General features: G+C 42.2%; 6 protein-coding genes across 6 annotated transcripts; all 6 read left to right on the top strand.

Moving 5' to 3' along the window:
- Positions 1-1,966: 1,966 nt before the first annotated feature.
- MELLADRAFT_63663 (uncharacterized protein) lies at positions 1,967-2,683 on the top strand (the record flags this gene model as incomplete). The annotated part of the gene is made up of 4 exons (XM_007410679.1): positions 1,967-2,141; positions 2,369-2,443; positions 2,523-2,611; positions 2,651-2,683. 4 exons carry the CDS (start codon positions 1,967-1,969, stop codon positions 2,681-2,683), a joined length of 372 nt encoding a protein of 123 aa, XP_007410741.1.
- Positions 2,684-3,051: 368 nt separating this feature from the next.
- MELLADRAFT_63662 (uncharacterized protein) lies at positions 3,052-3,804 on the top strand (the record flags this gene model as incomplete). The annotated part of the gene is made up of 3 exons (XM_007410680.1): positions 3,052-3,265; positions 3,331-3,447; positions 3,506-3,804. 3 exons carry the CDS (start codon positions 3,052-3,054, stop codon positions 3,802-3,804), a joined length of 630 nt encoding a protein of 209 aa, XP_007410742.1.
- A 1,515-nt stretch (positions 3,805-5,319) lies between these two features.
- Positions 5,320-5,898, top strand: MELLADRAFT_63661 (uncharacterized protein; the record flags this gene model as incomplete). Its single annotated transcript, XM_007410681.1, has 3 exons — positions 5,320-5,401; positions 5,467-5,580; positions 5,639-5,898. The coding sequence occupies 3 exons, from the start codon at positions 5,320-5,322 to the stop codon at positions 5,896-5,898; spliced, it is 456 nt and encodes a 151-aa protein (XP_007410743.1).
- A 5,001-nt stretch (positions 5,899-10,899) lies between these two features.
- Positions 10,900-12,591, top strand: MELLADRAFT_63660 (uncharacterized protein; the record flags this gene model as incomplete). Its single annotated transcript, XM_007410682.1, has 4 exons — positions 10,900-11,073; positions 11,107-11,584; positions 11,747-11,903; positions 12,096-12,591. The coding sequence occupies 4 exons, from the start codon at positions 10,900-10,902 to the stop codon at positions 12,589-12,591; spliced, it is 1,305 nt and encodes a 434-aa protein (XP_007410744.1).
- A 3,352-nt stretch (positions 12,592-15,943) lies between these two features.
- MELLADRAFT_107051 (uncharacterized protein) lies at positions 15,944-16,639 on the top strand (the record flags this gene model as incomplete). The annotated part of the gene is made up of 1 exon (XM_007410683.1): positions 15,944-16,639. One exon carries the CDS (start codon positions 15,944-15,946, stop codon positions 16,637-16,639), a length of 696 nt encoding a protein of 231 aa, XP_007410745.1.
- A 1,720-nt stretch (positions 16,640-18,359) lies between these two features.
- MELLADRAFT_107050 (uncharacterized protein) lies at positions 18,360-18,794 on the top strand (the record flags this gene model as incomplete). The annotated part of the gene is made up of 2 exons (XM_007410684.1): positions 18,360-18,471; positions 18,598-18,794. 2 exons carry the CDS (start codon positions 18,360-18,362, stop codon positions 18,792-18,794), a joined length of 309 nt encoding a protein of 102 aa, XP_007410746.1.
- Between the last annotated feature and the right edge of the window lie 6,285 nt (positions 18,795-25,079).

Here is a 25,079-nt window from a genome sequence, read left to right as displayed (position 1 = left end):
CATGGCACGTTGTAGTGGGGGCTGCCATGGCTTTTTCGTCAAAGCGTCGGGTCTTCAATATCATTGGGGCAAGTGTTGCAGTATTGTAGGCTGGTTAGACTTGGAGCAAATGGCTGGAGACGAAGAGATGTGGATGGCTCTGACGCGAAGGGTCACTGAGTCGACAGCGGGGATGGGAAGCAGGGTGATGTTGCTGAGCTGAGCTGGGACTAAGAGGAGTTGATGTGGGACGTTGACCCATACGGGAATACCTTGAACACTTGAAAACTCAAGATTACCAAAGCATGCTGAAGGATGTGAGAGTCTGTGCAATGACAAATGTACCAATAGGTGCAAATGAAGGTTGCTCTAAAAAGAACCAATCTTGAGATCAAGCGATGAAGATAAACACTTGTGAGATGATGACCACTTAGTTATATTACCATGGGTGACTCTACAGATTGTCCAAATAGGCTGTTAATTGATGAAAAGGAGTGTTGGACGTAGGATAACTCATGAGGGTCATTGGAGTCCTTGAGGTCAATGATTCTAAAGGGTTTTCTGAGAATGTAGTGTTAACAATAGAAACGGAGGACAGAATAGTCAGTGGAGCAAGTTGAATTCCATAATCAAGAGCAGGCAAGAGCATATGTGGAAATCTGAGTAAAGGTCCCAATGATCAGACTCGTTGCTGGGTAAAACTCGATCCAAGGAAATTGTTATCGCGGTTTCTTCGTTGAAGATTGTTATAACAAAAACCATGAGAGGTGGTAATCCAATTGGAACGCAAATGCCTGTTAGATAGATATGTTAGCTCTGATACCCATTGAAATCAACCGCATGCCACTGCAGTGAAGCAAACAGCAATACGGGTCATCACAGCACAAGCATAAATCGAGTGATATATCAACCCTTAGAAAACAATCTTATTTCATTTTGATAAAATTGACAAAAGATTTGAAAAAATCATTTGATGCTTTGGGAAGTTTCAATTCCTAAAAAATATTTGATTCCGTTTATTGTTTTTTGATGGTTGTAATTTGGAATTTGAAACTTCTTCTACAATTGATTGTCTTTTAGGGATTTGTCATAGGTCAAAGGTTTGTTGCCCAAATTGATTTTGTTTAAAAAAGTGGTGTTTCTTGATGAGTATTGGTTGCAAGAGCAGGGTGAAGTTCTCATGAATGATTTTGTTATGATCATAGCTAAGGATTGAGCAAACAACGCACCTGCTCTAAGCATCACATCTGGTATCTGTTTGTGTTTATACACAGTAAGGCCTTGGCACTGAGAATTGGCTGTCGCGAAGAGGAAGCAGGCTATGGAGTTGAATTGTTGGTGTGGTAGTGGTTGATTGGCACTCGGAGTCGCAAGGGAGATGGATGGCTTAGGCCTTGGTCAGGAAGGTGAGGAAGCAGATGGGATGGGGATAGGCTTGTGTGTTGCTTTGGGACGCCGTGTGTTAATAGGCATCAGGGTTGGTCCAATTTGGCTGTCAGGGCTTGGGGCCAGTCTGAAAGCGTGGCATGGAAGGAAGGAGAAGTAGTCAACTGAGGAGCAGAATCAGAGCTTAAATTAAGCAACCGTTGCAGAAAGTCGTAGTTTTATTAGTTAGAAAGGAAAGAAAAGGAATCTCTGGTTCTTTTGAGCAGTGAAAAGCTCAATAGCTCAGCCTAGCTCAGCTCACTAAGCAAGTAATGTGCACAATGGCACCTGCAATACGTATGTATATGTACAGCAAAATCTCTACTTATACTGTCAACCACTTGATGATTTTTCTTTCATTCCTGCTTCACAACTTTTGTCTTTGTCGATTTTCGTTCTTGTTTGACACACCTCTATAAACCTTCAAGATTCGATCATCTTTTAGCTTGATTCAGCCGCTGAGACCCCATTTCTTCTGTTACACATTTTTCTTGATTTACGGAACTCTTTCTCTTATCTTACCTTTGAATTCTTCTGCATCTCATCCGTTAACATCATTACCATGTCTGAAACTACTGGTCGATGTAGCATAGAAAGCACACTAAATCCCAGCAACCTGTCCGTCAACAAACAGATCATGCTTGACTGGCTTCGAATCAATCACCCCATGACTCCTATCAAATCCGGGGCTAAAAAAGCAGAGGTGGCTAAGATTGTCAGAGACGTACAACCTCACCGTAAGTTCAATGCCTCTCCCTTTTTATATCATATTCCAGTTAGGCCGAAAGCTCTTGTTCTTTGCTCTTCGTGCAACAACATTTTAATTTTTCTATCTTTTATATGGTGTCAGTCTTTGGCCTGTCAGAACCAGCGGCTCCTTCATCTGCGCTTGCCAATCACGCTTATCCCACTCTAGAAAATCTTTGAGTTTCCTCTCCCACGGTAGTTAAGGAATTCCATACAGGTGAACGCATGTCAAAGCGTCCTGCGTCCCACAATTTGGAAGTTCCCAAACTGGACAAACGTGTCCTTTCTCTTGGTGAGCCATTTTCCGATCTTTTGTTATCAAGTCATAAATATATTGATCAAGTACATGTTTATTGTATTGTCTCAATAAGGATATATCTCCTCTAAGCAAATCAAGGTGGAGTTTGAGGTGGAGGCGAGTCAACTCGGTGAAGGTTCAAAAATGAGAATGGAGCAAAAAGTAAGCCAACTGTCAAGTATTTTTACTGACTTGATTTAGCTCTCAGACCTACCTTTCTATCTCATGTCTTAATTTGCAGTTGATCAACAAACCAAGATCCAAAAACACCAAAACTCGTCAGGCTGGAACCTTAAACCAGGTGTTTCCGAGTGGCTTGGTGGTCTTCCTCAATCACCTCAGTTCTCTTCAATCTCAAGTCTTAGCAATGAGGATGAAAATATGGAGCTCGAGAATCTCAAACAGGTGATCTTTGAACCCATTGTTGATACGAATGGAGCCTCCAATTATACCCTTTTGCCAAGTGTTCCCTCGATCATTCCCGAAAAGAATATAAAAAAAACTCTGGCCACCACTTCCACCGCCAATCATATGGCCAAGTGAAAAGATCCACCTCCACACCAATAATCAAGAAACCGAAGCAAGATCATCTTCCCAAAGAAATGAATCTGTTTGAACCTATCATTGATACAAAAATTGTCCCTGAAAAAACATTGAAGAAGCCTTTGGCCACCACTTCCACAGCCAATCACTCTGCGAAGTCAAAGATATCAATCTCTACACCAAACATTGAGAAAACGAACCAAGATCAACCTGCCGAAGAACTGGATCTCATTCAGTTTTTTGATACCAAGATATTTGAAATGGGAAATCTTGGTATGTCATTGATCTCTCTCTTTGTTTGACATTGTAAATGCTGAATTCACCTCTGCTATGTCCAGTCTTTGGGCAAGACATTTCAGTAATCAGAATGGATGAACCACATTCTTCCTCCAACAAGAAAACCGGTGTGGATGTGTTCCAAGAGGAGGCGGCAAAGGGAACAGAGAGGTCTGCACGTAATCAAACTATCCTCATTTGTCTGATACTTATCTTTCCATAACCTCTTTCATCCAGTGAAAACTTTGGAGGAACGCTTGGCTCATCTGGAAAGTTCCATCAAGAACATCAAGAGAAAGGCTAGTAACAGTCCTTTTCAAGAAGTCCAACAATCACAATCAAACGGTAGCTCGGTTTTCATACACAAACTTAAAAACATCAATTGGCTGACTCACACCCTCTTTTCAGCTGAAGTAATTTCTCAACATACGGGCCTTCTTGAACAAGCCAAGAGAGAAATAAGCATACTTGAAGGTAAAGTTGAATCACTGGAGGCGACCTACAGGACAACTTGGATATTCCTCACACCAAGATAGAGGCTCATCACAGAGTTTTCAGGAAGCTTTTAGCTGGAAGCCACATCAATATGGTTCATCTGATAGCAAAGACAATGAAATTTCTCAACCCATTCCTGATTCATGCAACAACGACAGTCCTGTATCCAAATAAAAATTTTTGAGATGATTTTGACTCCCTTGATCAATTGAGATCATCTCTACTCTCAGATATAAAAATTTTTCAATCATAGCTAGTAGCTCTTGACTTTACGCTGTGGATTGGCCCCGCTTGTATCATTAGTTTCAATTCACTATCTTTTGACTCTGTCTTTGTATCTCACTTTATATTTGATCTCTAGTTTTATTTGTGAAAAACATCAAATAGAAAATCACTGCGCACACATCTTTCATGATGATCAGCCAAGACTTCTTATTTCAAAGAGGATCATGGATGTGCTTCACACCAGGCAACCATCTCACCCACTTTTATACTCAAAATCACTTTTTCCAATTTCATTTGAATTGAAATTCTTTATCCATCCTCATCATTTCACTTTATATATTTCTCTATATTCTTTGCATTTGTATAGCTAGATGGTTTTTTACTTGGCATTATGATCTGACTACTCTTGAACTATACTCCATCTGGATTCTACTTCAGGTTGATATCTTCTATTTACACTTTGTATAAAAATACTTGATTGATAATCACATTTTTCAGTGAATCAACCTAATCTACGTTTATTGGATTTTATCTTTGAGAAAGAATGGTAGAACTTGATAGTTGAAAACAATTGAGATACATGCCATGAGACAAAACCCATTAAATTGGATTATTTTTGCAAATCAATCTGATCTACATCTATCAAAGTCATCATTAAGAATCAAGGAATTTGATAATTGGCATGTAATCGAAATACATGCCAATTAGCAAATCACTTGAAGATTGTACTTTTTGTTCATTTCAATTCAGCTAAAAGGTGGGTTCCATTACCAGACGGTGTAACATTGTCTCAGTTGATCAAAATCTGTTTCAAGTTACACAAAACGACTGACTTTATTTCTCTCCAAAATTCCTCAGCATTCCTTCTACTTCATCATATAAGCGCAGCAAAGAATTCATTTACACAGATCAAGTTTTGAAGTTCTCATGGTCTCATTAGGCTTCAATAGTTATATTATTTGGTATCATGATAATTACGGTCTATCTCCTTGTACCAACCCCCACTCCCTAATTAATATAATAGGAAGCAACTCATGCCCCGTGGACCACAGCAAATTTACAAATATTTGTACGTCTCTTGCTCCGTAATTTCAGTCCAGCATTCCGCACAAAACAATCCCTCTGAGTACATCAGCATTATTGTACACTCAAAGATTTATTTCTTAGTCCAGATCCTTTTCCTTGATCTATAGTGAGTAGCTGCTTTTAGTTATTCGCTCTTCATACCAATCCACTCGATATTGTCATTAGTCTGAACTCAGTGAACCCGTTTTTTTCCAATACGCTTGATAACATATCGTTACTACAGGACTTTTTGTAACATCATCAATATGTTGCAGTCTGTCGACCCGGAGGAACCAGATGTTGTGGAAATTGAGTTGAGGCAACGACACAATCATCAACTTTCAACATGTGAGTATTCTCCACCTGTGTCAATCGAGTTATACCATGTATTGGTCTGTTAATTTCCTTTACAGATGAAAAGTTTGAAGAAAGACTTACTCAGTTTGAAAAAATAATTGGATCAATTCAAAAAGAGATTGCGAGGTTGCTCCTGAACCCGCAACAAGAAGAAGATCAAGAACAACATCGTAAGTGGTATATATTTGGACTGTTCATGTAATCACCGCTAAATTTTCTTTTCTTTAGAACACAAGGCCAAACACATTTTGAATCTTTTGCACAACACTATTCAAGGGGTTCAAATCATTGCGGACGGGGTCAGTGCTTTTGAAAGTCAAATTAGTGAATTTAACATCAAGTGGAAGAGCGTTGCTTCCAGGATCGCGGGTCATGGAAAAATATTTGAGAAACTTGTAGCTGCGTGTGGGGGTATTAAGGGGGAGACTGATAGTTATGGCCCTAATAGATCTATCAGAGCCAATCAAGAGGCTCTTGCTAGCAATTGATGAGACTGCAGGCTCTGATCATGGCACCCAAATGAGCTCAACTGGAGAAAAGATGACTGTTTTGTAGGGTATACAATATCATATATGTAATCACATCCTTTTACTTTCTTATATGTGATTATCAATTAAGGCATCTTTGTCAGTTCTCTCCCAAAGCAATGATGGATCCAACAAATACCCATAAATTGCTTGAAACTCTCTTGCGATCTATGAGTGAAAATGAAAATGATTATATAAGTTGGAACACTCTCAAGTTAGTCCTTAACAATGAGACTTGCAACTTTGGCACTATAGTCATAAAATTCGACCAAGTTCACGTTGACAACCCACTATTGCAGGGTCATCATTGATCTGACTTGACTGACAAACTGGAATTTGACTAACAGTAGTAATTGTAAGGGAACACTAAGGCACTCATATCAATCGTCATTGGTAACCAGAGTATGTCTTCCACGAGTTTTGCAATTCCATGTATTGCTACGAAGATAATCAAAGGCCGAAAGCAACAAAGCCATGTCAGACAATCTGCAGCGTAGCATCACTCATGGCATGCTTCCCACTTTCATTGCCATTGTTGAGATATACGACGCTGAGGTCCATTGTTATGATAAATTGACATCAAGAGAAGATGTCAACATATCATCTTTGTCTCCCTCTACTCATGATATGGATAAATCTTAACCTTTTCTTATACTTTTATAGTCTTGAATCAGCTTGTTTTACCTTCTGGTCTTGACTTTCTTCCAATTTTTTTAGGCCCTTGCTATTCGCAGCCCACACAAAATCCATGTAGGCGCTGCCAAAACAGCACCTACATGAAGGTTTCCCACAAAAAAGCGCCTACATTTATGATGTAGGCACTTTTTCCTTTTTCAAACGACGCCTACAGGCTGAAGAACCAATGTAGGCGTCATTTGTGTACGCCTACATTCTAAAAATAAAATGTAGGCGTAAATTTGAAGCGCCTACATTTTGTAGGTGTCACAAAAATGCACCTACATCTTTTTTTTTGACTGTAGGCGTACTTTATGTGCGCCTACATATTTTAATACCAACACCCTTGTGTATTAATACAAGCACCCTTATAGATTTGTATTCACACGTGTATAAGACCCTTATAACTAACTTAAGCGCCTACATGGAAAAAACAATGTAGGCGCTCAAAAAAGCGCCTACATTTTCTTTTTAGAATGTAGGCGTACCCAGATGACGCCTACATTGGTTTTTCAGCCTGTAGGCGGCATTTGGCAAAGGAAAGAGCGCCTACATCATAAATGTAGGCGCTTTTTGGCGGAAAACAACCGTGTATGCGTAATTTGGACAGCGCCTACATGGATTTCATGTGGGCTGCAAATAGCAACAGCCTTTTTTTAACTTTCAACTTATAAAAAGACTTTGCTCCTCATAGTTCTTGCTCACATCTTTTATGAAGTACCCCTTAAATCTTCGTAAATCAATTGCTCATGCGACCAAAAAAGAATAAGTCTACCATTCAAGGCCGTGTTCTCCGGAGTCAACGTCCAGATCTGACTAATCCTCTAGCTCAAATCCCGGATGGTGTTATTAGAACCAGGCCAGTCAAGCAAAAAATTTCGGAATCCCAACCTTGTAAGTTTCTCTGATGAATGTCAATCCTCTTCTTTTCAACTGAAGTTTTTTTGAATATAGCTCCCAACATCGACACAGTTGAGGAAACGGGGGTGTCCGTTGGTCCCAAAACAACTCGTGAAAGGTTGCTTGATCTGCTAGAGTCAAAGCAAGTCAAACCCAAAAGGCCCCGACTTTCACACCAATCAATTCCCGCTAGACGCAATTTGAAAAAAAAGCCTGTGGTCAAAGACAATGCTTCACCAGAATCAACGACATTTCAGATATCAACACCGAATACAGCAAATATGACAACAACCAGCTGATTGAGATGTTAAGGGATGTTGGGCTTGATACTAGTGGGTTTTCAAGGGATGATCTATTGAAGAACTGTCATACATATGCCAAATTGAGTAAGTCCTGTTCAAAACTAGTATACAAGAGTCCTTATATTCAGCTGATATCATGTTTTACATAGTCATTATCCCTTGCGGGTCACCAAAAGCGGTTAATCCACCAACCGTCAGCTCATCTTTTACTTTTGCCGTGACGCCAGCAGAGAGGCATGTCTCTATTCACAATCATGCCTGTGAGTTTTGACCAATCCATATGTGTATGATGTTGGCCAGTGATTGACAATGTTATTCATGTTTGCAGCAACATCAAACACAGGCCAGATACACAATGCGAGCACAGGCACACCTGAAGGTGATTGATCCAGCCCATTCCTTCCAAGCCTTGAACATCGCCGGCTTTTGTACCCTCAGCCACGCCCAACTGTCCTCTCCTCCACCTCTTCCCCTTTGAAAAAACCTGATATCAAAGGCAAGGGTCAAGCGAAGAATCCACCTTCATCACATTCTGATTGGAATCCCAAAGACAAAGATCCAGACAACGGAGATCCAGAAGACTCCGATTTAGATCACATCAGACAGGCAGATTCTAACCCCCCTTGACCTATGGTGCACCAATCACAAAACTCTTTACCTGCCCACTCACCTGAACCCAAACAACACAACCAGGATAAAAGGTACGTTGTTTCATACATTGTATACACCCTGGGGTAAACTTGTATGCAATCAAAGATACTCACTTTATCCGTACATATACGAATTGTAAAGCTCGAGTAACATCAACACGAACGCTCCAGACAATCAAACTCTACACATCCTCTTGATCCAAACTAATAAGAAGGTTCAATTACTCAAAGGCAAGGTGAAGATGTTGACTCATTTGGTACATAAGCTTGTGGGAGCGTCTAGCAACAACATCACACCTCCATCAAAGAGACGTGGCGGTAGAACCGCAGTAAGCTCCTGGATTAAACATCGCACAACTCAAGACATTACATAGGACTGACAGTTTGAGCTTCCTGACCTGATAGGATTGTATCCGATTTCACATCGATACTTTGATAGGGATTGCAGATGGCTCGCAACTGCCCGACCCTATTCCGACACCCAACAATACACCCAACTCAACCAAAGACCCTGGTGCTTCTGCCATCAATGAAACGGGTGACCCCTGCTTCCCATACAAGGACAGAGCCGGTCATCAGGATGCCACCCCGCCGCAGCTGAACGTCATGCACACCATGCTCAAGACCGCAGTGATTTCAAGTTTCCAACCAGACTTTTCAAAAAGTGTATCTTCAAAAGACAACAAGTGGCTATGGAATACCTGCTTGAAGATATTCTACAAGTTGGTTGAGTGTGGTGAGTACCACGGAGTTGCAGTCGGTGGAGAACATGACACTTTCATCAAGAAGTCATTGGATACCTATGCTCAATCACTTGCTAAAAGGTATGTGTCTCTCTGCATACTCTCTTGAGCTCTGGAACAGTCAGAGAAAGAGACAAAGGAAAGGTGTGTAAATTTCACGGACTAAATCAGACAAAAAACAGAGAAACAGAAAACAGAGAGAAATCCTACCTGGAACAGTCAGAGAAAGAGACAAAGGAAAGGTGAAGAAGAAGCACCTTTCCTTGACTGCTCCAGTAGGATTTATATAGTGAAACTTTTACATAACGGTTTTCACATGATGTAATATGTTTCAGTCGGTGGAGAACATGACACTTTCATCAAGAAGTCATTGGATACCTATGCTCGATCACTTGCTAAAAGGTAGGACTATCCCAACATACTCTTCCATAACTAAATAATTTGGCTGACAGTTGGTTGATCTTTTCATAGATATTGTTTGCAATCTTGGGACCCCATACGATTGGAGAAATCACAAAAGAAAATCCGACAGAGCTCCAGAATTGCCACGGTGAGTGATCCTTCTGGATGTTCCTTCCAATGCATTTTTCAGGATCTAACACATTGCACCACAGCTAAGGAAATCAAGAGAGAGGGTGATTTTCTTCAAAGCACACCAGTTACTCCAGCTTTCACAAATCTTGGAAAACGCCTGTAGTGATGACAAGACGGATCCCAAAGGAAGCGTTGAAGGTCAACAAAAACACGGTCAACCTTGCGTGGTCCGCATCCTCCAATGGCGCAGCGAAAAGTTGAGGTACGCGTGTATCCTTCTTGACGATGTAGCAGGGCCGTAGGCCCTTAGCTACAATCACAATGGCGTCCTTCAGCCATAACCACATTAGGCTAGAACTCACGCCACGCTCAGGAATGACTAGTCCTGGTCATGTAGCATGTATACCTGGACCGATTATCTAACCAGGCAGTTGTGCCATGTATTTCATTTTGTTTAGTAATTGACATCATAGGTTGTTTGTACCTTGATGTCTACTTGTTGTATAAATAGTAGAGAACTCATACACTTGTATTAGTTCTCAACCTTATCTTTTATCAATTTACTTTTACTTCTGCAATAACACTTTACTTCAGCTTCTCTTCAATTACTGAAATCCTTTTTCAAACCAAAGACTATTATCCGAATCCTCTTAAAAGCATCTACGCTTTTGTCCTCATACCAAGAACTCAATTGTCCCCTTTTAAACCATTCCTATACTAGCCTTTACTCAAAGTCTAAGATCTGTGATCTTTCCTTCTTCGTTTATCTTCTTATTTCAAGCTTCCCCCCCTAAGGTCACTGGATCTTATCACTTAACGTGGGTACCTATCTCCGCCCCGTTACACTGGTAGCGAGAGCTTCCTCTTTCTTTCGAAATTGATCCCATCTGACGTCCTCATTTATAAATTGGTTTCCTTTTGAAAAATTTTCTAAAAAAACAGTCTGTTATTCAGATCTTCAGAAAACTTCTCAATAGCAAGCTTGTTATAGAAAACGTTTTACGAAAAAAACAGGTCAAATTTTTATAAAGAATCCTTTTATATTCAAGTGAGCACAAGACATTTTTTTCTGAAGCGCTGTTTTAAGATTATATTAGAAAAAGAGGAAGTTCAAGTAACTTATGTCAGTTGATTTTGTATTGCTAGTCATACAACACCATGTCTAGTTCTTCAAACACTCAAGGTCAAAACCCAGTCTTAGCTCAGATAAATCTTCGACAGCATAAAATCTCGGCCTTGAAAGCTCAATTACCAAAGCCAGACACTTTGGACAAATCAGACGGCATGTTCAAGTTCACCCAAGAGCAATTTGACGCCTTCAGCGCAAAGCAAGTGGACTACTTTAAGACACTCCGTTGATTCAAGTTGGGAAAGTTGTTCAAGATCCCCAAATTCTCTCATTCGCTGTTGGGACGAAACCGCGATGGTTTCTACCAAGGGGAACAACCTGATTCCCCTACGAGCTACAAAAGCAAGGCCACACCCAAATCTCTCCCTTTGACTCTGGTAGGGACCATTCCGCCGTCAGTCTCAGGAGCCCCTGCAAAGTCAATGGCGGCTTCAGCTGGGGCAGCTTCTGTCGACAAAGATGTCTTGGATAAGGGAAAAGCTCCGTTGCAAGACACCACCGCATCGGCAACAACTCAGGGTTATCCTCTCACCGGCTATCATGGTCGAATTCGAGAGGCTGTCGACTCCTCTTCCTCGGGAGCCGAGAACGACGATGTTCTCCTGCAGGAAGTCAAACCTACATTACCAGTCACTCTGACCGACCCGGTGGCTATAGAAGAATTTCGTCAGTGGCAAGCCACCAGGGATGCGGATAGGATTCGCTTAGCCCAGGGTGTGCAGAGTGTCACCTTGTCCGACAACACCGTCACAGCTCGACAACCATCCGGGTTTTCTCATCGAAATGTATGAATCGTTAACGTTTGTGACTCTGTCGATCCAGGGGTAAGGAGTGGGAGTCGAGCGGTTGTACATAACTCGTCTTGATATTCTCAAGCCCCTGAAGAAGGAGTGCCTTGGGATAAGGACTACCACAAGATCTGCAAGACCCTCGTCACCCAAAAGTTTGACAAATTCGACGCAACTAGTTCCTTCAACGCTCATCTGTGGTTCGCAAATCTCTCCCAAGCTTTGATGCTACTCAATGTGGACAAGTCAGTATGGCACCTCATAGCATTTCAATTCCTTGATGGCGCCGCTTTAACCGAGCTTAATCAAGTTATTGGCTCCACCAGTCAACCTCGAAGCTCCGAGGATCTCGAAACCTTCTTGATTGAATCTTTTCCTAGTTCGCTATCCCTTATCAATATGCAAGAGCATTTTGACAATTTCAAATTTTGACCTAGCAAAAAGGTTTCCGATGCAGTCGCCCGTTTCCGAGTACTTCAGAACGATGCTGCACATTTGGGGTTCCACTACCAAGAAAGTACGGTCTTTCTCAGCAAGTTGCCCCCTGCTCTCCAACGATACTGCCAAAGCGAGATCGAACAAGACGCCCGTGCCGGAAAACCGATGAATTTCACTCAATTGGTTTTGTGTGCTACGGACTGCAACAATTCTTTTTGCTCAGAGAATAACTCTGTCAATGCTGTTGTAACTGCGTCGGCTGCATTGTTGAACAACAAGCCACAAAATAACAAGAGAAAGTCACCGGATAGCCGAAACAAGTCTGATCTTATCTGTTACAATTGCAACAAGAAGGGCCATACCTTTGGGACCATGGACAACCTGACTTGTCCTGTTAAACCTACTCCGCGCACTATCAACTATTTTGAGAAGGCTAAAGGTAACCATTCTTCTTCTTCTGCTGTTGCCAGTGGCTCCGGGGAGTCAAAAGCTTAGGGAATGCATTATTAGCTCAAATTGTATTGCCTCGTCTGTCTGTTTCATCAAATACTGTCTTTACCGCTTGTCGTAATGAATCTTCGGATTATTCTGATGTTACTGTTGAGCCGGAGGTCATCGTGACCTCTTCAGAGGAGCATGTTCCTACCCAGCCTTTTGACAAGGCTATACTTTGTACAGAGCAGTCCAATGAGCGGGATGTCCCTTCGGAGGTCATGAGTGTTAACTCTATAAAAGAGTCAGTACCACCGATTAAAGCTCCCAGGTTATACGACTACCTGCCGAGCGCTCCTTGTAAGGAGTCTTGTTGCCTAACAATTGAGCATGCAAACGCATCCTCACCGGCCAGTGAGCCCGATAAATTGCTAATTGGAACTATCCTGGATCGCTTTCGGGATAGTTTGGCAACTATTGAAGATGACTCAGGGTCTCCCCGTGTTGATTTCGTTCTGACACTGAACAATGTCTCAACCAGGATCCTGCTGGATACGGGGGCGAGACAATCTTATGTTTCTCAAGTTTATGTTGATGAGCGTCAGACTATAACCAGGCGAAACCCAAAAAGACCATTAGTTTATGGTGTGTGGGGTAAACTGTATAGTGTAACCACTTAGCCACAGTGGAGGTTGACTTTGGAATCATTTCCATTAGTCACGAGCTCCGTGTGGCACCGTTAGCGTCTTTCAATCTGATCCTTGGGATGGTTTGGATCTCCAAATACGCTGAGTCCACAGATTGGACTACGGGAACATGGGTGCTTTGGAATACAGAAGGCATGCAACAGTCATTCAGACCAGCAGCCATTTCAAGTCCTTCCGAAACACTCCATGTTATAGACAGGGAGGGACATCTAGATGTAGATGATGCCCCGTGTACAAGATCCCAATTTTGACAATTCTGCCGAAATCAAAATGTCGAATCATGGATAGTGCATACTAAAGAGACGGTCAGTTTGGCAGACGAGGTCCAGGGCCCAAGGGAAGATGTTCCTAGTACCCTACCCAAAATCTCTACTTCTGACCCGGCGCTGCACAAGGTGGCGACAAAGGTCGTCTCTGATTATCAATCACTTTTTGATGATATTACATCCACTCCCAAGAAAGAGCATATTGTACAACATTTGATAGACACTGGTGATGCTAAACCCATCGCGCAAGCTGTGAGGCTTATGTCGCCCTTATTGCTTACAGAACTTCAGAAGAAGTTAGAGACGCTGGAAAAGAATGGATTCATACAACCATCAACCTCACCTTGGTCCTCACCCGTCCTTTTTGCAAAGAACGCATCTGGGAAACTTGGGTTTTGTGTTGATTACCATGCCATCAATGCCGTCACAAAGAGGGACAGGCATCCTCTCCCTCTTATTCAGGATTGCTTCGACCAGTTACACAGGTCAAGGCGTTACTCCAAATTTGATCTCCAACAGGGCTTCCACCAGATGAAGATTTCCCCTGATCATGTACCAAAGACTGCTTTTAGCACTAGGTACGGACATTACAAATGGCTTGTAATGCCTTTTGGGCTAGTAAATGCCCCAAGCACTTTTCAACGAATGATGAGCAATGTGCTACGTCAGTTCTTGGACAAGTTTGGACAAGTATACATGGATGATATACTTGTTTATTCAAAGACGGACAAGGAGCACGAGGAACACGTACGTCTCGTCTTGGATGCTCTGGCACAGAATGACTTAAAAGTCAGTGGTGCCAAATCAGAATTGTTTGCGGACAAAATCCAATTCGTCGGCCATGTTGTTTCGGCCTCGGGGATTCGTCCAATGAAAGACAAATTAGAGGCTATCCAAGCATGGCCCAGGCCGTCAAATGTCACGGAAGTCCGCTCCTTTTTAGGATTGACGGGATATTATTGCCGTTTTGTCTAGGGTTTTTCCAAGATAGCATCTCCCCTATATGCACTAACCGAGGGAAATGTTACAAAGAAATCCAAAGTGCTCTGGACTGCCAAGCATGAAAAGGCTTTTGTCCTTCTCAAACAGGCTTTGCTAGAACCCCCCATTTTGATTAGTCCAGATCACGGGAAACCTTACATCATTGAAGCCGATGCGAGTGACTACGCACTGGGCGCAGTATTGCTTCAGGTTGGGGATGATTGTAAGGAACATCCGGTTGCTTTTGAGTCTTCCAAGTTAAATAAGGCTCAAAGAAACTACCCAGCTCAAGAGCGTGAGCTTTTGGCTATCATTCACGCCTGGCGTAAATGGCGGAACTAGGTCGCAGGAGCAGTCCAAGACACGGTCGTTCGCACTGATCATGTGACCCTCACATACTTGCATAAGCAAGCCCTCCCCACTCGTCGTCTCCTTAGATGGATCGAGGAATTTGGAGAGATGACAATCAAGGTGGAGTATAAAGTTGGGTCCACCAATATTGTTCCGGATGCCCTCAGCCGCCGGAGTGACCATGAAATCTTATTGATTCAGGACTGCGCTAAAGGCCTCCAAGATCCTACGGGCTGGCCCTTGTTGATTCCTTATAATAGGAGTCTGAGGAAGATACCTGATTGGGTGTCTCCTGCGGTTATGGAAACAGGGATCAGAAATTCACACAAATTTTTGTATGATTCTTAGGAAGAGATCCTCTGTTGGAAAGAGAACAAACAGGAAAAGAGTCCTTTTATACCTTTCTACCAAAGAGCCAAGCTCGTGGATGTACTGCATCGATGATATGGTCATAGGGGAAGGGATGGAACCCTATCGCTGTTGAAGAACCGTGGTTGGTGGCCGGGCCGTTATAAAGATGTGGAATCTTATTGCAAATCATGCCCGGAGTGTCAGATTTATGATTCTCCTGATAAATCTCAGGAGACAGCTAAGCAGATTCCCCTGCCTCCGGTTGGCCCTTTCGAAAGATGGGCGGTAGACTTTATTTCTTTGCCGTAAAGCAAAGATGGGTACAAGTGGATCCTTACCATGATCAATCATGGCACGGGATGGCCACTTGCTATTCCTATGAAAACAGCTACTTCTGCAAATGTCACAGAATCGTTGTTGAGAGACCCGATACAGGTCTATGGTGTCCTGTTGGAAATATTGTCCGACAGGGGTAAAAATTTCCTCTCCAAGGAAATGATGGCCTTTTACGCAGGCTGCCACGTCCATAAGATAAACACTTCGGGATATCATCCTAGGTCCAAGGGAAAATGTGAAAGGTTGAATGGGATTTTAGAGAAGGCTTTGTTTAAAGCCAACAAATCCAAAGACCCTAGCCGTTGGTCAGAGTATCTGGCGGAGGCCTTTTTTGCGGTAAGAGTAAATAAAAGCACCGTCACAGGTTGGTCGCTGTTTGAGCTCCTTTACCGAGTCAGCCTGAGGTTGGTAGGCGACACGGCTATGTTGCGGCCTAAGGAACTACGAAGTGATCCGGCTTCTCAGGAAGCTCGTATAGAAAAACTTCGTGAAATGTGTCAAGAGGCATCTGAGTCTTCGGTCCGACGAGCGGCAGCTAACAAGGCTCGTTTTGATAGCCAATTCGAGCCGCATGAGGCTACCGGTAAGTCTCGTTCGGAGATTGTCTTGTACGCCGTTGGTGACAAAGTCAAGCTTCGTAACGAGGCCCATACCAAGGGTGAACCTCATTGGTTCGGACCGTTTGAGGTCTTGGAGTCGGATGGCAACAATGTGTACATCCTTATGGATCATAGGAAATTGCTTTTTCCTCATCCCATAGGGGGTAATAGGCTTAAAGCAGTGAATATCCGTGATCTCAACGTGGGAGAGGCTTGGGTGTTGCCCCCTCGTTTGCTTCAGGAAATCACTAAAGAAGACCTTCGTGTCTTAAAAGCCCTCCAAGTTCGGTTGAAGCGGTTGGTTCAAACGCAAGAAAAAGCTGCCCCGTCAAAAATCAAAACAGTGGGTTGTTTTGCAAGCAATGACCTGCCTCCTCCAGTGGAATCTGCCTTGACTCCCGAGAAAACTCCACCCTCGCCACCGGTCCCAACCATAGTAGAAGAAACAGTCAACGCTGAAGCTAGGAAGGACCCTCTACTTTTGCGACGTTCAAATAGGCTCCAACTCAAGAAAACGTGAACTCGTTGGCTCGGTACCACTTTCCTCTCTTTTTTGTCTACATGCAATATAATAGGTAGCAATTCAGGAGTATCGCTGAAATAAGAGAGGGATAGTTGTAGCAGGGCCGTAGGCCCTTAGCTACAATCACAATGGCGTCCTTCAGCCATAACCACATTAGGCTAGAACTCACGCCACGCTCAGGAATGACTAGTCCTGGTCACATAGCATGTATACCTGGACCGATTATCTAACCAGGCAGTTGTGCCATGTATTTCATTTTGTTTAGTAATCAACATCATAGGTTGTTTGTACCTTGATGTCTACTTGTTGTATGAATAGTAGAGAACTCATACACTTATATTAGTTCTCCACCTTATCTTTTATCAATTTCCTTTTACTTCTGCAATAACACTTTACTTCAGCTTCTCTTCGATTACTGAAATCCTTTTTCAAACCAAAGACTATTATCTGAATCCTCTTAAAAGCATCTACGCTTTTGTCCTCATACCGAGAACTCAATCGTCCCCTTTTAAACCATTCCTATACTAGCCTTTACTCGAAGTCTAAGATCTGTGATCTTTCCTCCTTTGTTCATCTTCTTATTTCAAGCTTCCCCCCCCTAAGGTCACTGGATCTTATCACTTAACGTGGGTACCTATCTCCACCCCGTTACAACGCATATATGGACCGTACAAAGGCCAGTATCCCAAAAGCAGTTAGGAAACATACTGACCGCCCACCTCGCCCTTGAATTTGTCAACAGAATGCCACCATCAGTAATCTATCAGTACCACCTGGACTCCCAGTTGACTGTTACTCCTCAACGTGGCTGGAGAATCTTCAAGCTCAAGACCCCCTGGCATATAGCCAGCTAGAAATTGACCCTGTCCCCACTTTGGATAACCTTGTCTCAATTTTGGAAGGACTGTAAGGTTGTAACTTCTGTTGAATTTCTATTCTGTTCTTTTCCTACTCTCATTATGTTTTTTATGTCTATGTATGGCTTTGTATATTCCATTGTTTAATTGTGTTGGTAATTCAATGAGCAATGGGGTTTCCTTACTGTATCCAAACATTGTGATCATAAACAGACATAAAGAATTGCCTCTATTTTGGCAAAATGGGAACATTTTGTTCTTGCATATACATCATATGATATCTGACTGTGAGTGTATGAATTTGTGAGATTCACAATGTAAGAACTAAGCAACTATAGTGACATTAGAAGATAATATCAGTTATACAAGTCCGAGAAAGACAAGAAAGTAATCTTTTCAAAGCATCTTGGTGCCTAGCAAATCAAAACCTTGATCTGGTGACTTTGTGTGGGCACCAAATGTCATAGTGCTTGTAGCGCAATATTTTTGCTGCCTCAACTATGATGTTGCCTTATAATCTTGTTGTAGGAATGAATTGGGAAAGCCCCTTTTCTATAACATCTCTTGTTTACAAAACTCAGGAGTTTAGAAAATTTTCTGGAATCTTGTGAATAAAAATAATTTTCTAAACTCCACGGTAAATTTGTATTATGGCGTAGTGTAAGAAGTTGACTGAGAGATATGGTTTGGGAGTGTGTCAATGGAAAGACTTTCAAGGTTGTCTTGCAGTTCCCTTAGAATTCCAATTGGTCTGCGGGTCGGACTTTCACAGTTGTATTCAATGACTTGAGTGACTGTTTGCTTGTGCGGCATAAATGCGCAAGACCGTTGTTGCAGTCCTTGTTGAGAAAGAACCAAAGATGTTTCAAATTTGGAAGGATACCACAATTGAGGACAGTGGTGCTAAAGGTGTGAAAGATAGTGACAAGGGCTCCAATGTGGTAGTCACCAATAGTAAGGCTGCAAGTCCAAGTGAGTCTATTGTCGGGTCTTTTGGCCAATAACGTCTGACAAGGCTCAACCTTTTAATTTTCTTCATCTGCACCACAGCTTGTATCATATGTTGAGACAGTCCCATACAATCTGAAAACTTCAAAGACAAATTTGAAATGTTTATGCCAAAAGATGAGACAAGCCTTGCCTCTGTATCTATTGGGATCAGTGGGCTGACCAAGTTTACTTCCATTTGTGCACTTTCACAAGGTGGCTGTCTAGGGGGCACCACAAGTTCTCCAAGGCAAGCACAGACATTGGTGACCTACTGGTACTTCAAGCAGAAAATTCCCACTCCCTGAGTAAATGGCAAACATCATTTGGTGGTTGAAGGCAAACAATATCAAAGATGATAGGCGGCACTTCAGAATGGCATCTTGCCCTCATTGCCCACATGATATGGTATATGTGCCCCTGGGAAGTTCTGTAAGAACCCATACTGCCGCAAGACATTGAGCATGGCACTGGCAACTGGACTGAATTCCACCAGAAACAGTCTCAATTAAGTGGGTGTTCCATAAACAATGCATCAGCACCCGGCCCTCAAAAACTGTACTGCTGTTACATGGACAGCAGGTGTGAACTCTTCCTGACAAGCTTGTAGAAATGAACGTGATCTTGTCTTGGCATCTGCTACAACAAATGATTAGCCATGAAGAATGCCAACATGAATGTGGGTCTGTAGCAACCCGGCCAGAAAGATGGGAAGCAAAATGAGCGCCAGAATTGACAGGGTATACAGGGTATTGTTGGGAAGGTGAGTAGATTTGCTTTGAAGGTTTCAACCTCTTTATTTTACAACTTGAAAAGAATACTTCCAATATCAGCAAAGGAATTAATGAGTAGATGGGAATGAGGAGTATTTCCAAGAAAGGGTGCCAGTAGAAAGAAAGGGTGAGCAATAGACTGTCCTGGGAAACAACATATGATAACACACCTAATTTACCTTTCAATGTGATGTTTGCTTTGAGCAGAGACAAAACAATGTGATGGTGGAGGAAAAAGAAAACACAACAATTGGATGTAATGATTAAGATCTTATGTGTGGCTGTTTGTTGTTTCCCGGGGCAACAGCTTTTCCAGCTTCAGTGGAAGGTATTGTTAAGATTTGCTGCATGTAGGAAGCTAATTCTACTTCATCTTCAGCATTTGAAGAGTGTAATGCACTGCCTTTGCTACTGGACAAAACCATGGGTGAACTAACCATACATTTTGATTAGTTGGGGGTGATGTTCAACACTATGTGGAATACACGCTCACACACCTAGCTAGTGATGCACCCAGGAGTTGGTTGTTTCCACTTGTCAACAGTGTGGGATATCTGCTGACCTTGCTAATAAAACCCTCACTGGCCCTGCTGAAAAAGTGAGATAAGTTGAAACCTTACCGTTGTGATCACTCCCTACCCCCCTCGGTCATCCTTGTAGCAGCAGGTGTGGTCAAGGACACACCAACTCTGATAGTCTTGGGGCCACTTGCTACAGACATGGAATACACCCATTGATGCCCAACACATTAGTAAAGAGAGTTTTGAACAAACACTTAGCAATGCACATTAACTTGAGAGATGTAAGACTTGCCTTCTTTGCCACTGTGAAGTTCAGACTTTGGGGATTTGCCAGCCAAATATCCATGGATTGAGATCTCCTATCAAAGCTGGATAATATGCACAGCCTTAGCGTAGTTGCGCACTGGTTTGCACCAGTAATCTTTCAAGAACTTGCAAGCCTTCAAAGTCTGCAAAATGAAGGCAACACATGAAAAAATCATCAAAAGAATTCATTAAAAAATTCACAAACCATTGGATTATGATATGTATGACGCATAATGAAGATGTAAGTAGACTTCCTGTCATGAGCCTCCTTGCAACACACAAACCAAACCGCACTGAAAAATGGGCAACAGTACGGTCTGGGCACCATAGGCTGCGGTCCGACAGGCTACGGTCTGACCGCACCGTAGTCTGGTATATCTGGAAAAGTATGGGGTGGCTACCGTATGGCAGCTCGTCAACTTCTTGGTATTCTCACCGTAGTCTGGAGTGGCCTACTGTCACTACGACTCTTTTCAGCAAGTTTGAAAGTGACTGGTTACAAATTTCTTCCCGAAAAACTCCAGCTGATCTTCATTAATACTCATGACTTGAATCCTCATCACAATATGCTAACTCAAACACAGATGACAATCCCCTCTCAACAAATCAAGGACTAGACATGACTATGATTGATTATTCAGCCTCCCAACACATTAGGGCACAGGGTCCACTTAAATTATAACATCACTTGATGAAGACAATCCAGACAATCAACATATAAATTGAGCTTTATTCAACTTTCTCTCCTCAAGAACCCAATCCACACCACAGTGTCCGCCAAAAATGCGCCGGACGCCTGGTGAGCTCAAAAACTTGCGAGATATGTATTTTTTTTGTGATTTCCCTAGATCTGCGCCTGCCCTGTGCAGACAAAATTGAGCCAAGCCGTGTGAGTAAAACCGCTGCGCCTGATGTCTAAGCATGACTGGGAGGAGGAGCTGTTCAAGTCATTGCTCAATACCACCAGCGCGCCTCATTTTAACTGTACGTATGTACATTATTTGCCTCGAGGTTGATGTCTAAGGATTACTGCCAGGCGGAGCAATATGAGTTGTTGCTCAACACCACCTGTGGGCCTCCGTTTGATTGTATATTATGCTTGACTTAACTTGGCACTAGAGTTGTTCTTTGAACTTCAAACAAAGGCCCAAAATGACTTGCTTGAGGCCCTCTCATATCAACAGCCTCGGACCTCTTAGGTCACAAATCTCTTGAGAAAATAACGGCCCCGTGAATGAAATTGTAAAACGTTGTATGAAGTATGTACACAAAAAAAAAGGCTATAAATTTACGGTTTGTCTGAGTCATCTACATCTACAATGCTTTCTGGGGAGCCGGAGTCAGTTGTTGGAACTTTTCCAAAAAAAGACAAGATGGCAAAGACAACTTATAGTGCTTATGATGTTGTCCCATAGGGAGGCAACAATAAGAGAGGTATGTCTGATGAAGGGATATTATTATCACAAAACTCATACTAGTGTGATGAGAATTCATAGACTCAGAGAAGTGCCGTTTCTTCAAATCAAGGGGTGGACTTTTGTGTAGGATATGGCGGAACATCCTACCATCGACTTGTGTTTTGATGCACAGGGGCAAGATTTACCGGTGAGAAGCTTGGAGGAAAGGGATTGATCAAATCAAACGGTAAGCACTTCTAAGATGATGCGCGGCTGTTATCTCAAACCTTGTGCAAACATAACAGTGAATACATACATCAGCAAATACAAAATACCATTTTCAATATTTTGATGAACGGGGGCAAGACTCGCTGGTGAGAAGGGAGGAAAGGGATTGGTCAACCCGGAAGCCCTTCTAAAATGATGCACAACTGTTATCTCAAACTCCTAACATAACAGCAAATACAGCAGGGCTAAGAGATAGTACCAAATAGGGCCTTTCATCCACCAGGTGGATGAAAGGGTGTTCCACCGCCTCCAGCATACGAGCCACGATATCTGCTCCTCTCATCGTTGGCCCTCACATCACTGACAACAGCTCTCTAAAGCTTCTGTTGGACAATCTCAAAGAAGTGTAGAATATATACATCAGCAAATGCACCCGGGGTACATCACGGATAGAGTACCAAATCGGGGTCTGGTGGATGAAAGGCCAATCCACCTCCTCTGGCATACAAGGCTTGAGATAAGATCCAGCTTGACAATTTCAAAGGAGTCAGAGGATATGAACGGTTCCTGTTTGGACAGAAAGTTTTGTGAAAATTTCTTTTGAATTCCCTGCAAGTACATGTCTCAACAACTCAGGTTCAGCTCAAGCCTCAACAGGGAGATCTGAGATCAGTTGATCCTTCTCCTGGCTCATCCTGAACGCGGCTACAGGGAACCCGAGTAATTGGACGTTTTGGGGACTACTGCTGTACAAAAATTGGATACATGCTTCAAAAATAGCTCACCGGACGTCCGGCGCATTCTCGGCGGACACTGTGCACTCTAATCCCAGCCTTATCACGGACTGCTTTCAACGTAATCAACATACACAAAAATATCCATCCTTACGCCATTTGCATTTGATACAACTCCATGTTGGTTTCATCCCCCTGGCCTTTTTCTATCTCACTATGTGATTGCCCTAGATTAGAGAGCTCAATTTATGACTTATTTTTCATTATTTTCTTTCATTTGGACCTTATTGGTCAGCTTGGCATGTCAACCGTCTTGGATCCCAATGATCCTGGAGTAAACAAGCAGATGATGCTTGATTACGTCCACCATCCAAAGACGCCGGTGGACCCAAAACTTGACAAAGGTGGAGTTGCAGCCCTAGTCCGAGATATGCACCCTGAATGTAAGTACTTGTCTTCATTCTTTTGTGCTTGAGTTAGACAGCTGGCTATGTATATCTGATTTGCTCTTGGCAACTTTAGACTTTTTAGATAAAAAAGATGATAGGCCAAGTAACTCTATCAATGTCAATGCGCATCAAACTCCATCAACTGCCAAAAACCGTGGCAATCTTCAATCACCTTCAAATTTGGCCCTAGGCTCATCCCATCCTCTCCATCAATTGATGATTTCCCCATTTCAGAGATTGCCCCTGGTATCTGATTAGCGTTCTTCAAAACAAAAAAATGAAACTGAGGATCAAATTACCTCTCCAAAAGTCCAGGCACACCCAAAGAAACGGACATTATCAGGTAAGATAATCAATTGAGTAAGCTTCCAGTGAATCCATAGGATACTGACACCATTCCTCTTATATTGGATTGACATAAATACCGGCAGCTCAAAGTCAAAGTCCTTGAAAAAGAAGACAGTGAGTCATGAAGTCATTTTATGTGTTTTTAGATTTTTTCATCTATATCAACCGTCTTTGCACAGTATCTTGACCCTTTAAATCCAGGAAAAGCTAATCATTGTAAAGTCACTCAAAGCAAAAACCGATGATCCATCAGCTACAACGTCTACCTCTCAAACTTTGAATCCTCTTGCGGTCATTTCAGTCAAGAAAGAATTTGACCCAGTAATTGCTCTGCTTGGTTAACCAAAGGCTAGTTTTTCTGTTGAAGAAGAAAAATAGCCCCCAGAATCAATCAATCTTCCATCAGAGACAAACGCAAATGAAGTCAAAGACTTGATTGACTTCTCTGATACACACTGCTTGGACATGGGAAATTTGGGTAGGTATTTGTTTGCTTGGTATAGTGTCTTGGTGTTATATTGACACCATTGATTGTATTAGTGATTGGACAAGATATCCAAGCAATCCCTTTTTAAACCTGCACTCATGGCCCAAAAAAGTCGGGTATTGATATCTTTCAAGAGGAGAGACGTAAGTAAAGACCTCTTCATATGCGACTCATATAAATGAGTCTGACACACCGCTGGATTCAGTATGCAAACTGGAAGATTTGCTTTCTCAGATAGTTGAAAAGGTTGGTATGTCACCAAAAGATATCTTCCGATATGAACAACAACATGAAACTAGGTTTGTCTATCAATATCCTTGGTATATCTCTCATGGTACACACTGTTTCAAACCAAAAGCTGTGTTTTTAGATTGTGCTATCTGTTCATCTTGTGCAAGCATCAAAAACATTGAGAACAAGGTTTTGGATTTGGCAATATTTGAAGAGAAAGTGAATAGGCTTGAGTCTACAATGTCAAAATTAGTTGAAGATTTGAACAGAGCTGAGCACAAGATTTAAACCCATGAAATGATACTTGAAGGGATAATGAAAGGACAATTAGATGATGATGATGAAACCATAACTTCAGAGGATGATTGATCAGTGATCATATCTTGTTTTATTATCATAGATAGTGTATTTCATTTGGATCACATGGAAGAACTGTGTTTGTTGGGCTGGTCCTAGATTTTTTCTCAAGGATCTAATTAGATCTTTGGTCTACATGTTTCTATTCATTGTCTCTCTTATCCTCTATTTTTCCATCTTGTAAACTTTTGTGTTCCAACCCAACGATTTTATGTCAACAAGCCCAAGTCAAGGCTATGATTGAGCGCTGAATGATCACTGCTTTGACCCACTACATGTCCCACTTAGAATTAATTTGCAATCATCTTGTGCACGTTAAAATTTATCTTATATACTCAGTAACCCTTGAGCTCCTGGTTCCTCCCTCATTGTGTGGAACCTGGATGCTTAGAGTGAGTTCTTTTCATTATCCCCATTTAGTTCTATTTTCTTTTACACCTGGACAGGTACTCACTTTCTCGTATAGGCCTCCCTACCACCTTTACTTCTTCCTGCTTTCTTGAAGGTAAGGCATTGCTTCCTCCGCTCATCACTTTCTCTTCTGAGTTTCTTTGAGTTACCTCAAAACTCATTACCTGTCTGTCCAGGTTTACGTGTTGATACTGTCAATCAACGTCGTGTCATTTCAGTAGTTAGTCAGGGTCTATGGAAAATTTTGCCGTTGCTCTCCCCCACTACTGCCAACCTTTTTTCCCCTTGCTCTCCCACAGCTCCCATGGAACTTCTCTCACACAGATTCATCTCAGCTCTTTGGGACACTTT

Source organism: Melampsora larici-populina, assembly GCF_000204055.1.
Source record: "Melampsora larici-populina 98AG31 unplaced genomic scaffold MELLAscaffold_21, whole genome shotgun sequence".
Taxonomy (NCBI): Eukaryota; Fungi; Basidiomycota; class Pucciniomycetes; order Pucciniales; family Melampsoraceae; genus Melampsora; species Melampsora laricis-populina.
Note: the sequence above shows the minus strand (reverse complement) of the source record. Positions and strands in the feature narration are given on the sequence as shown.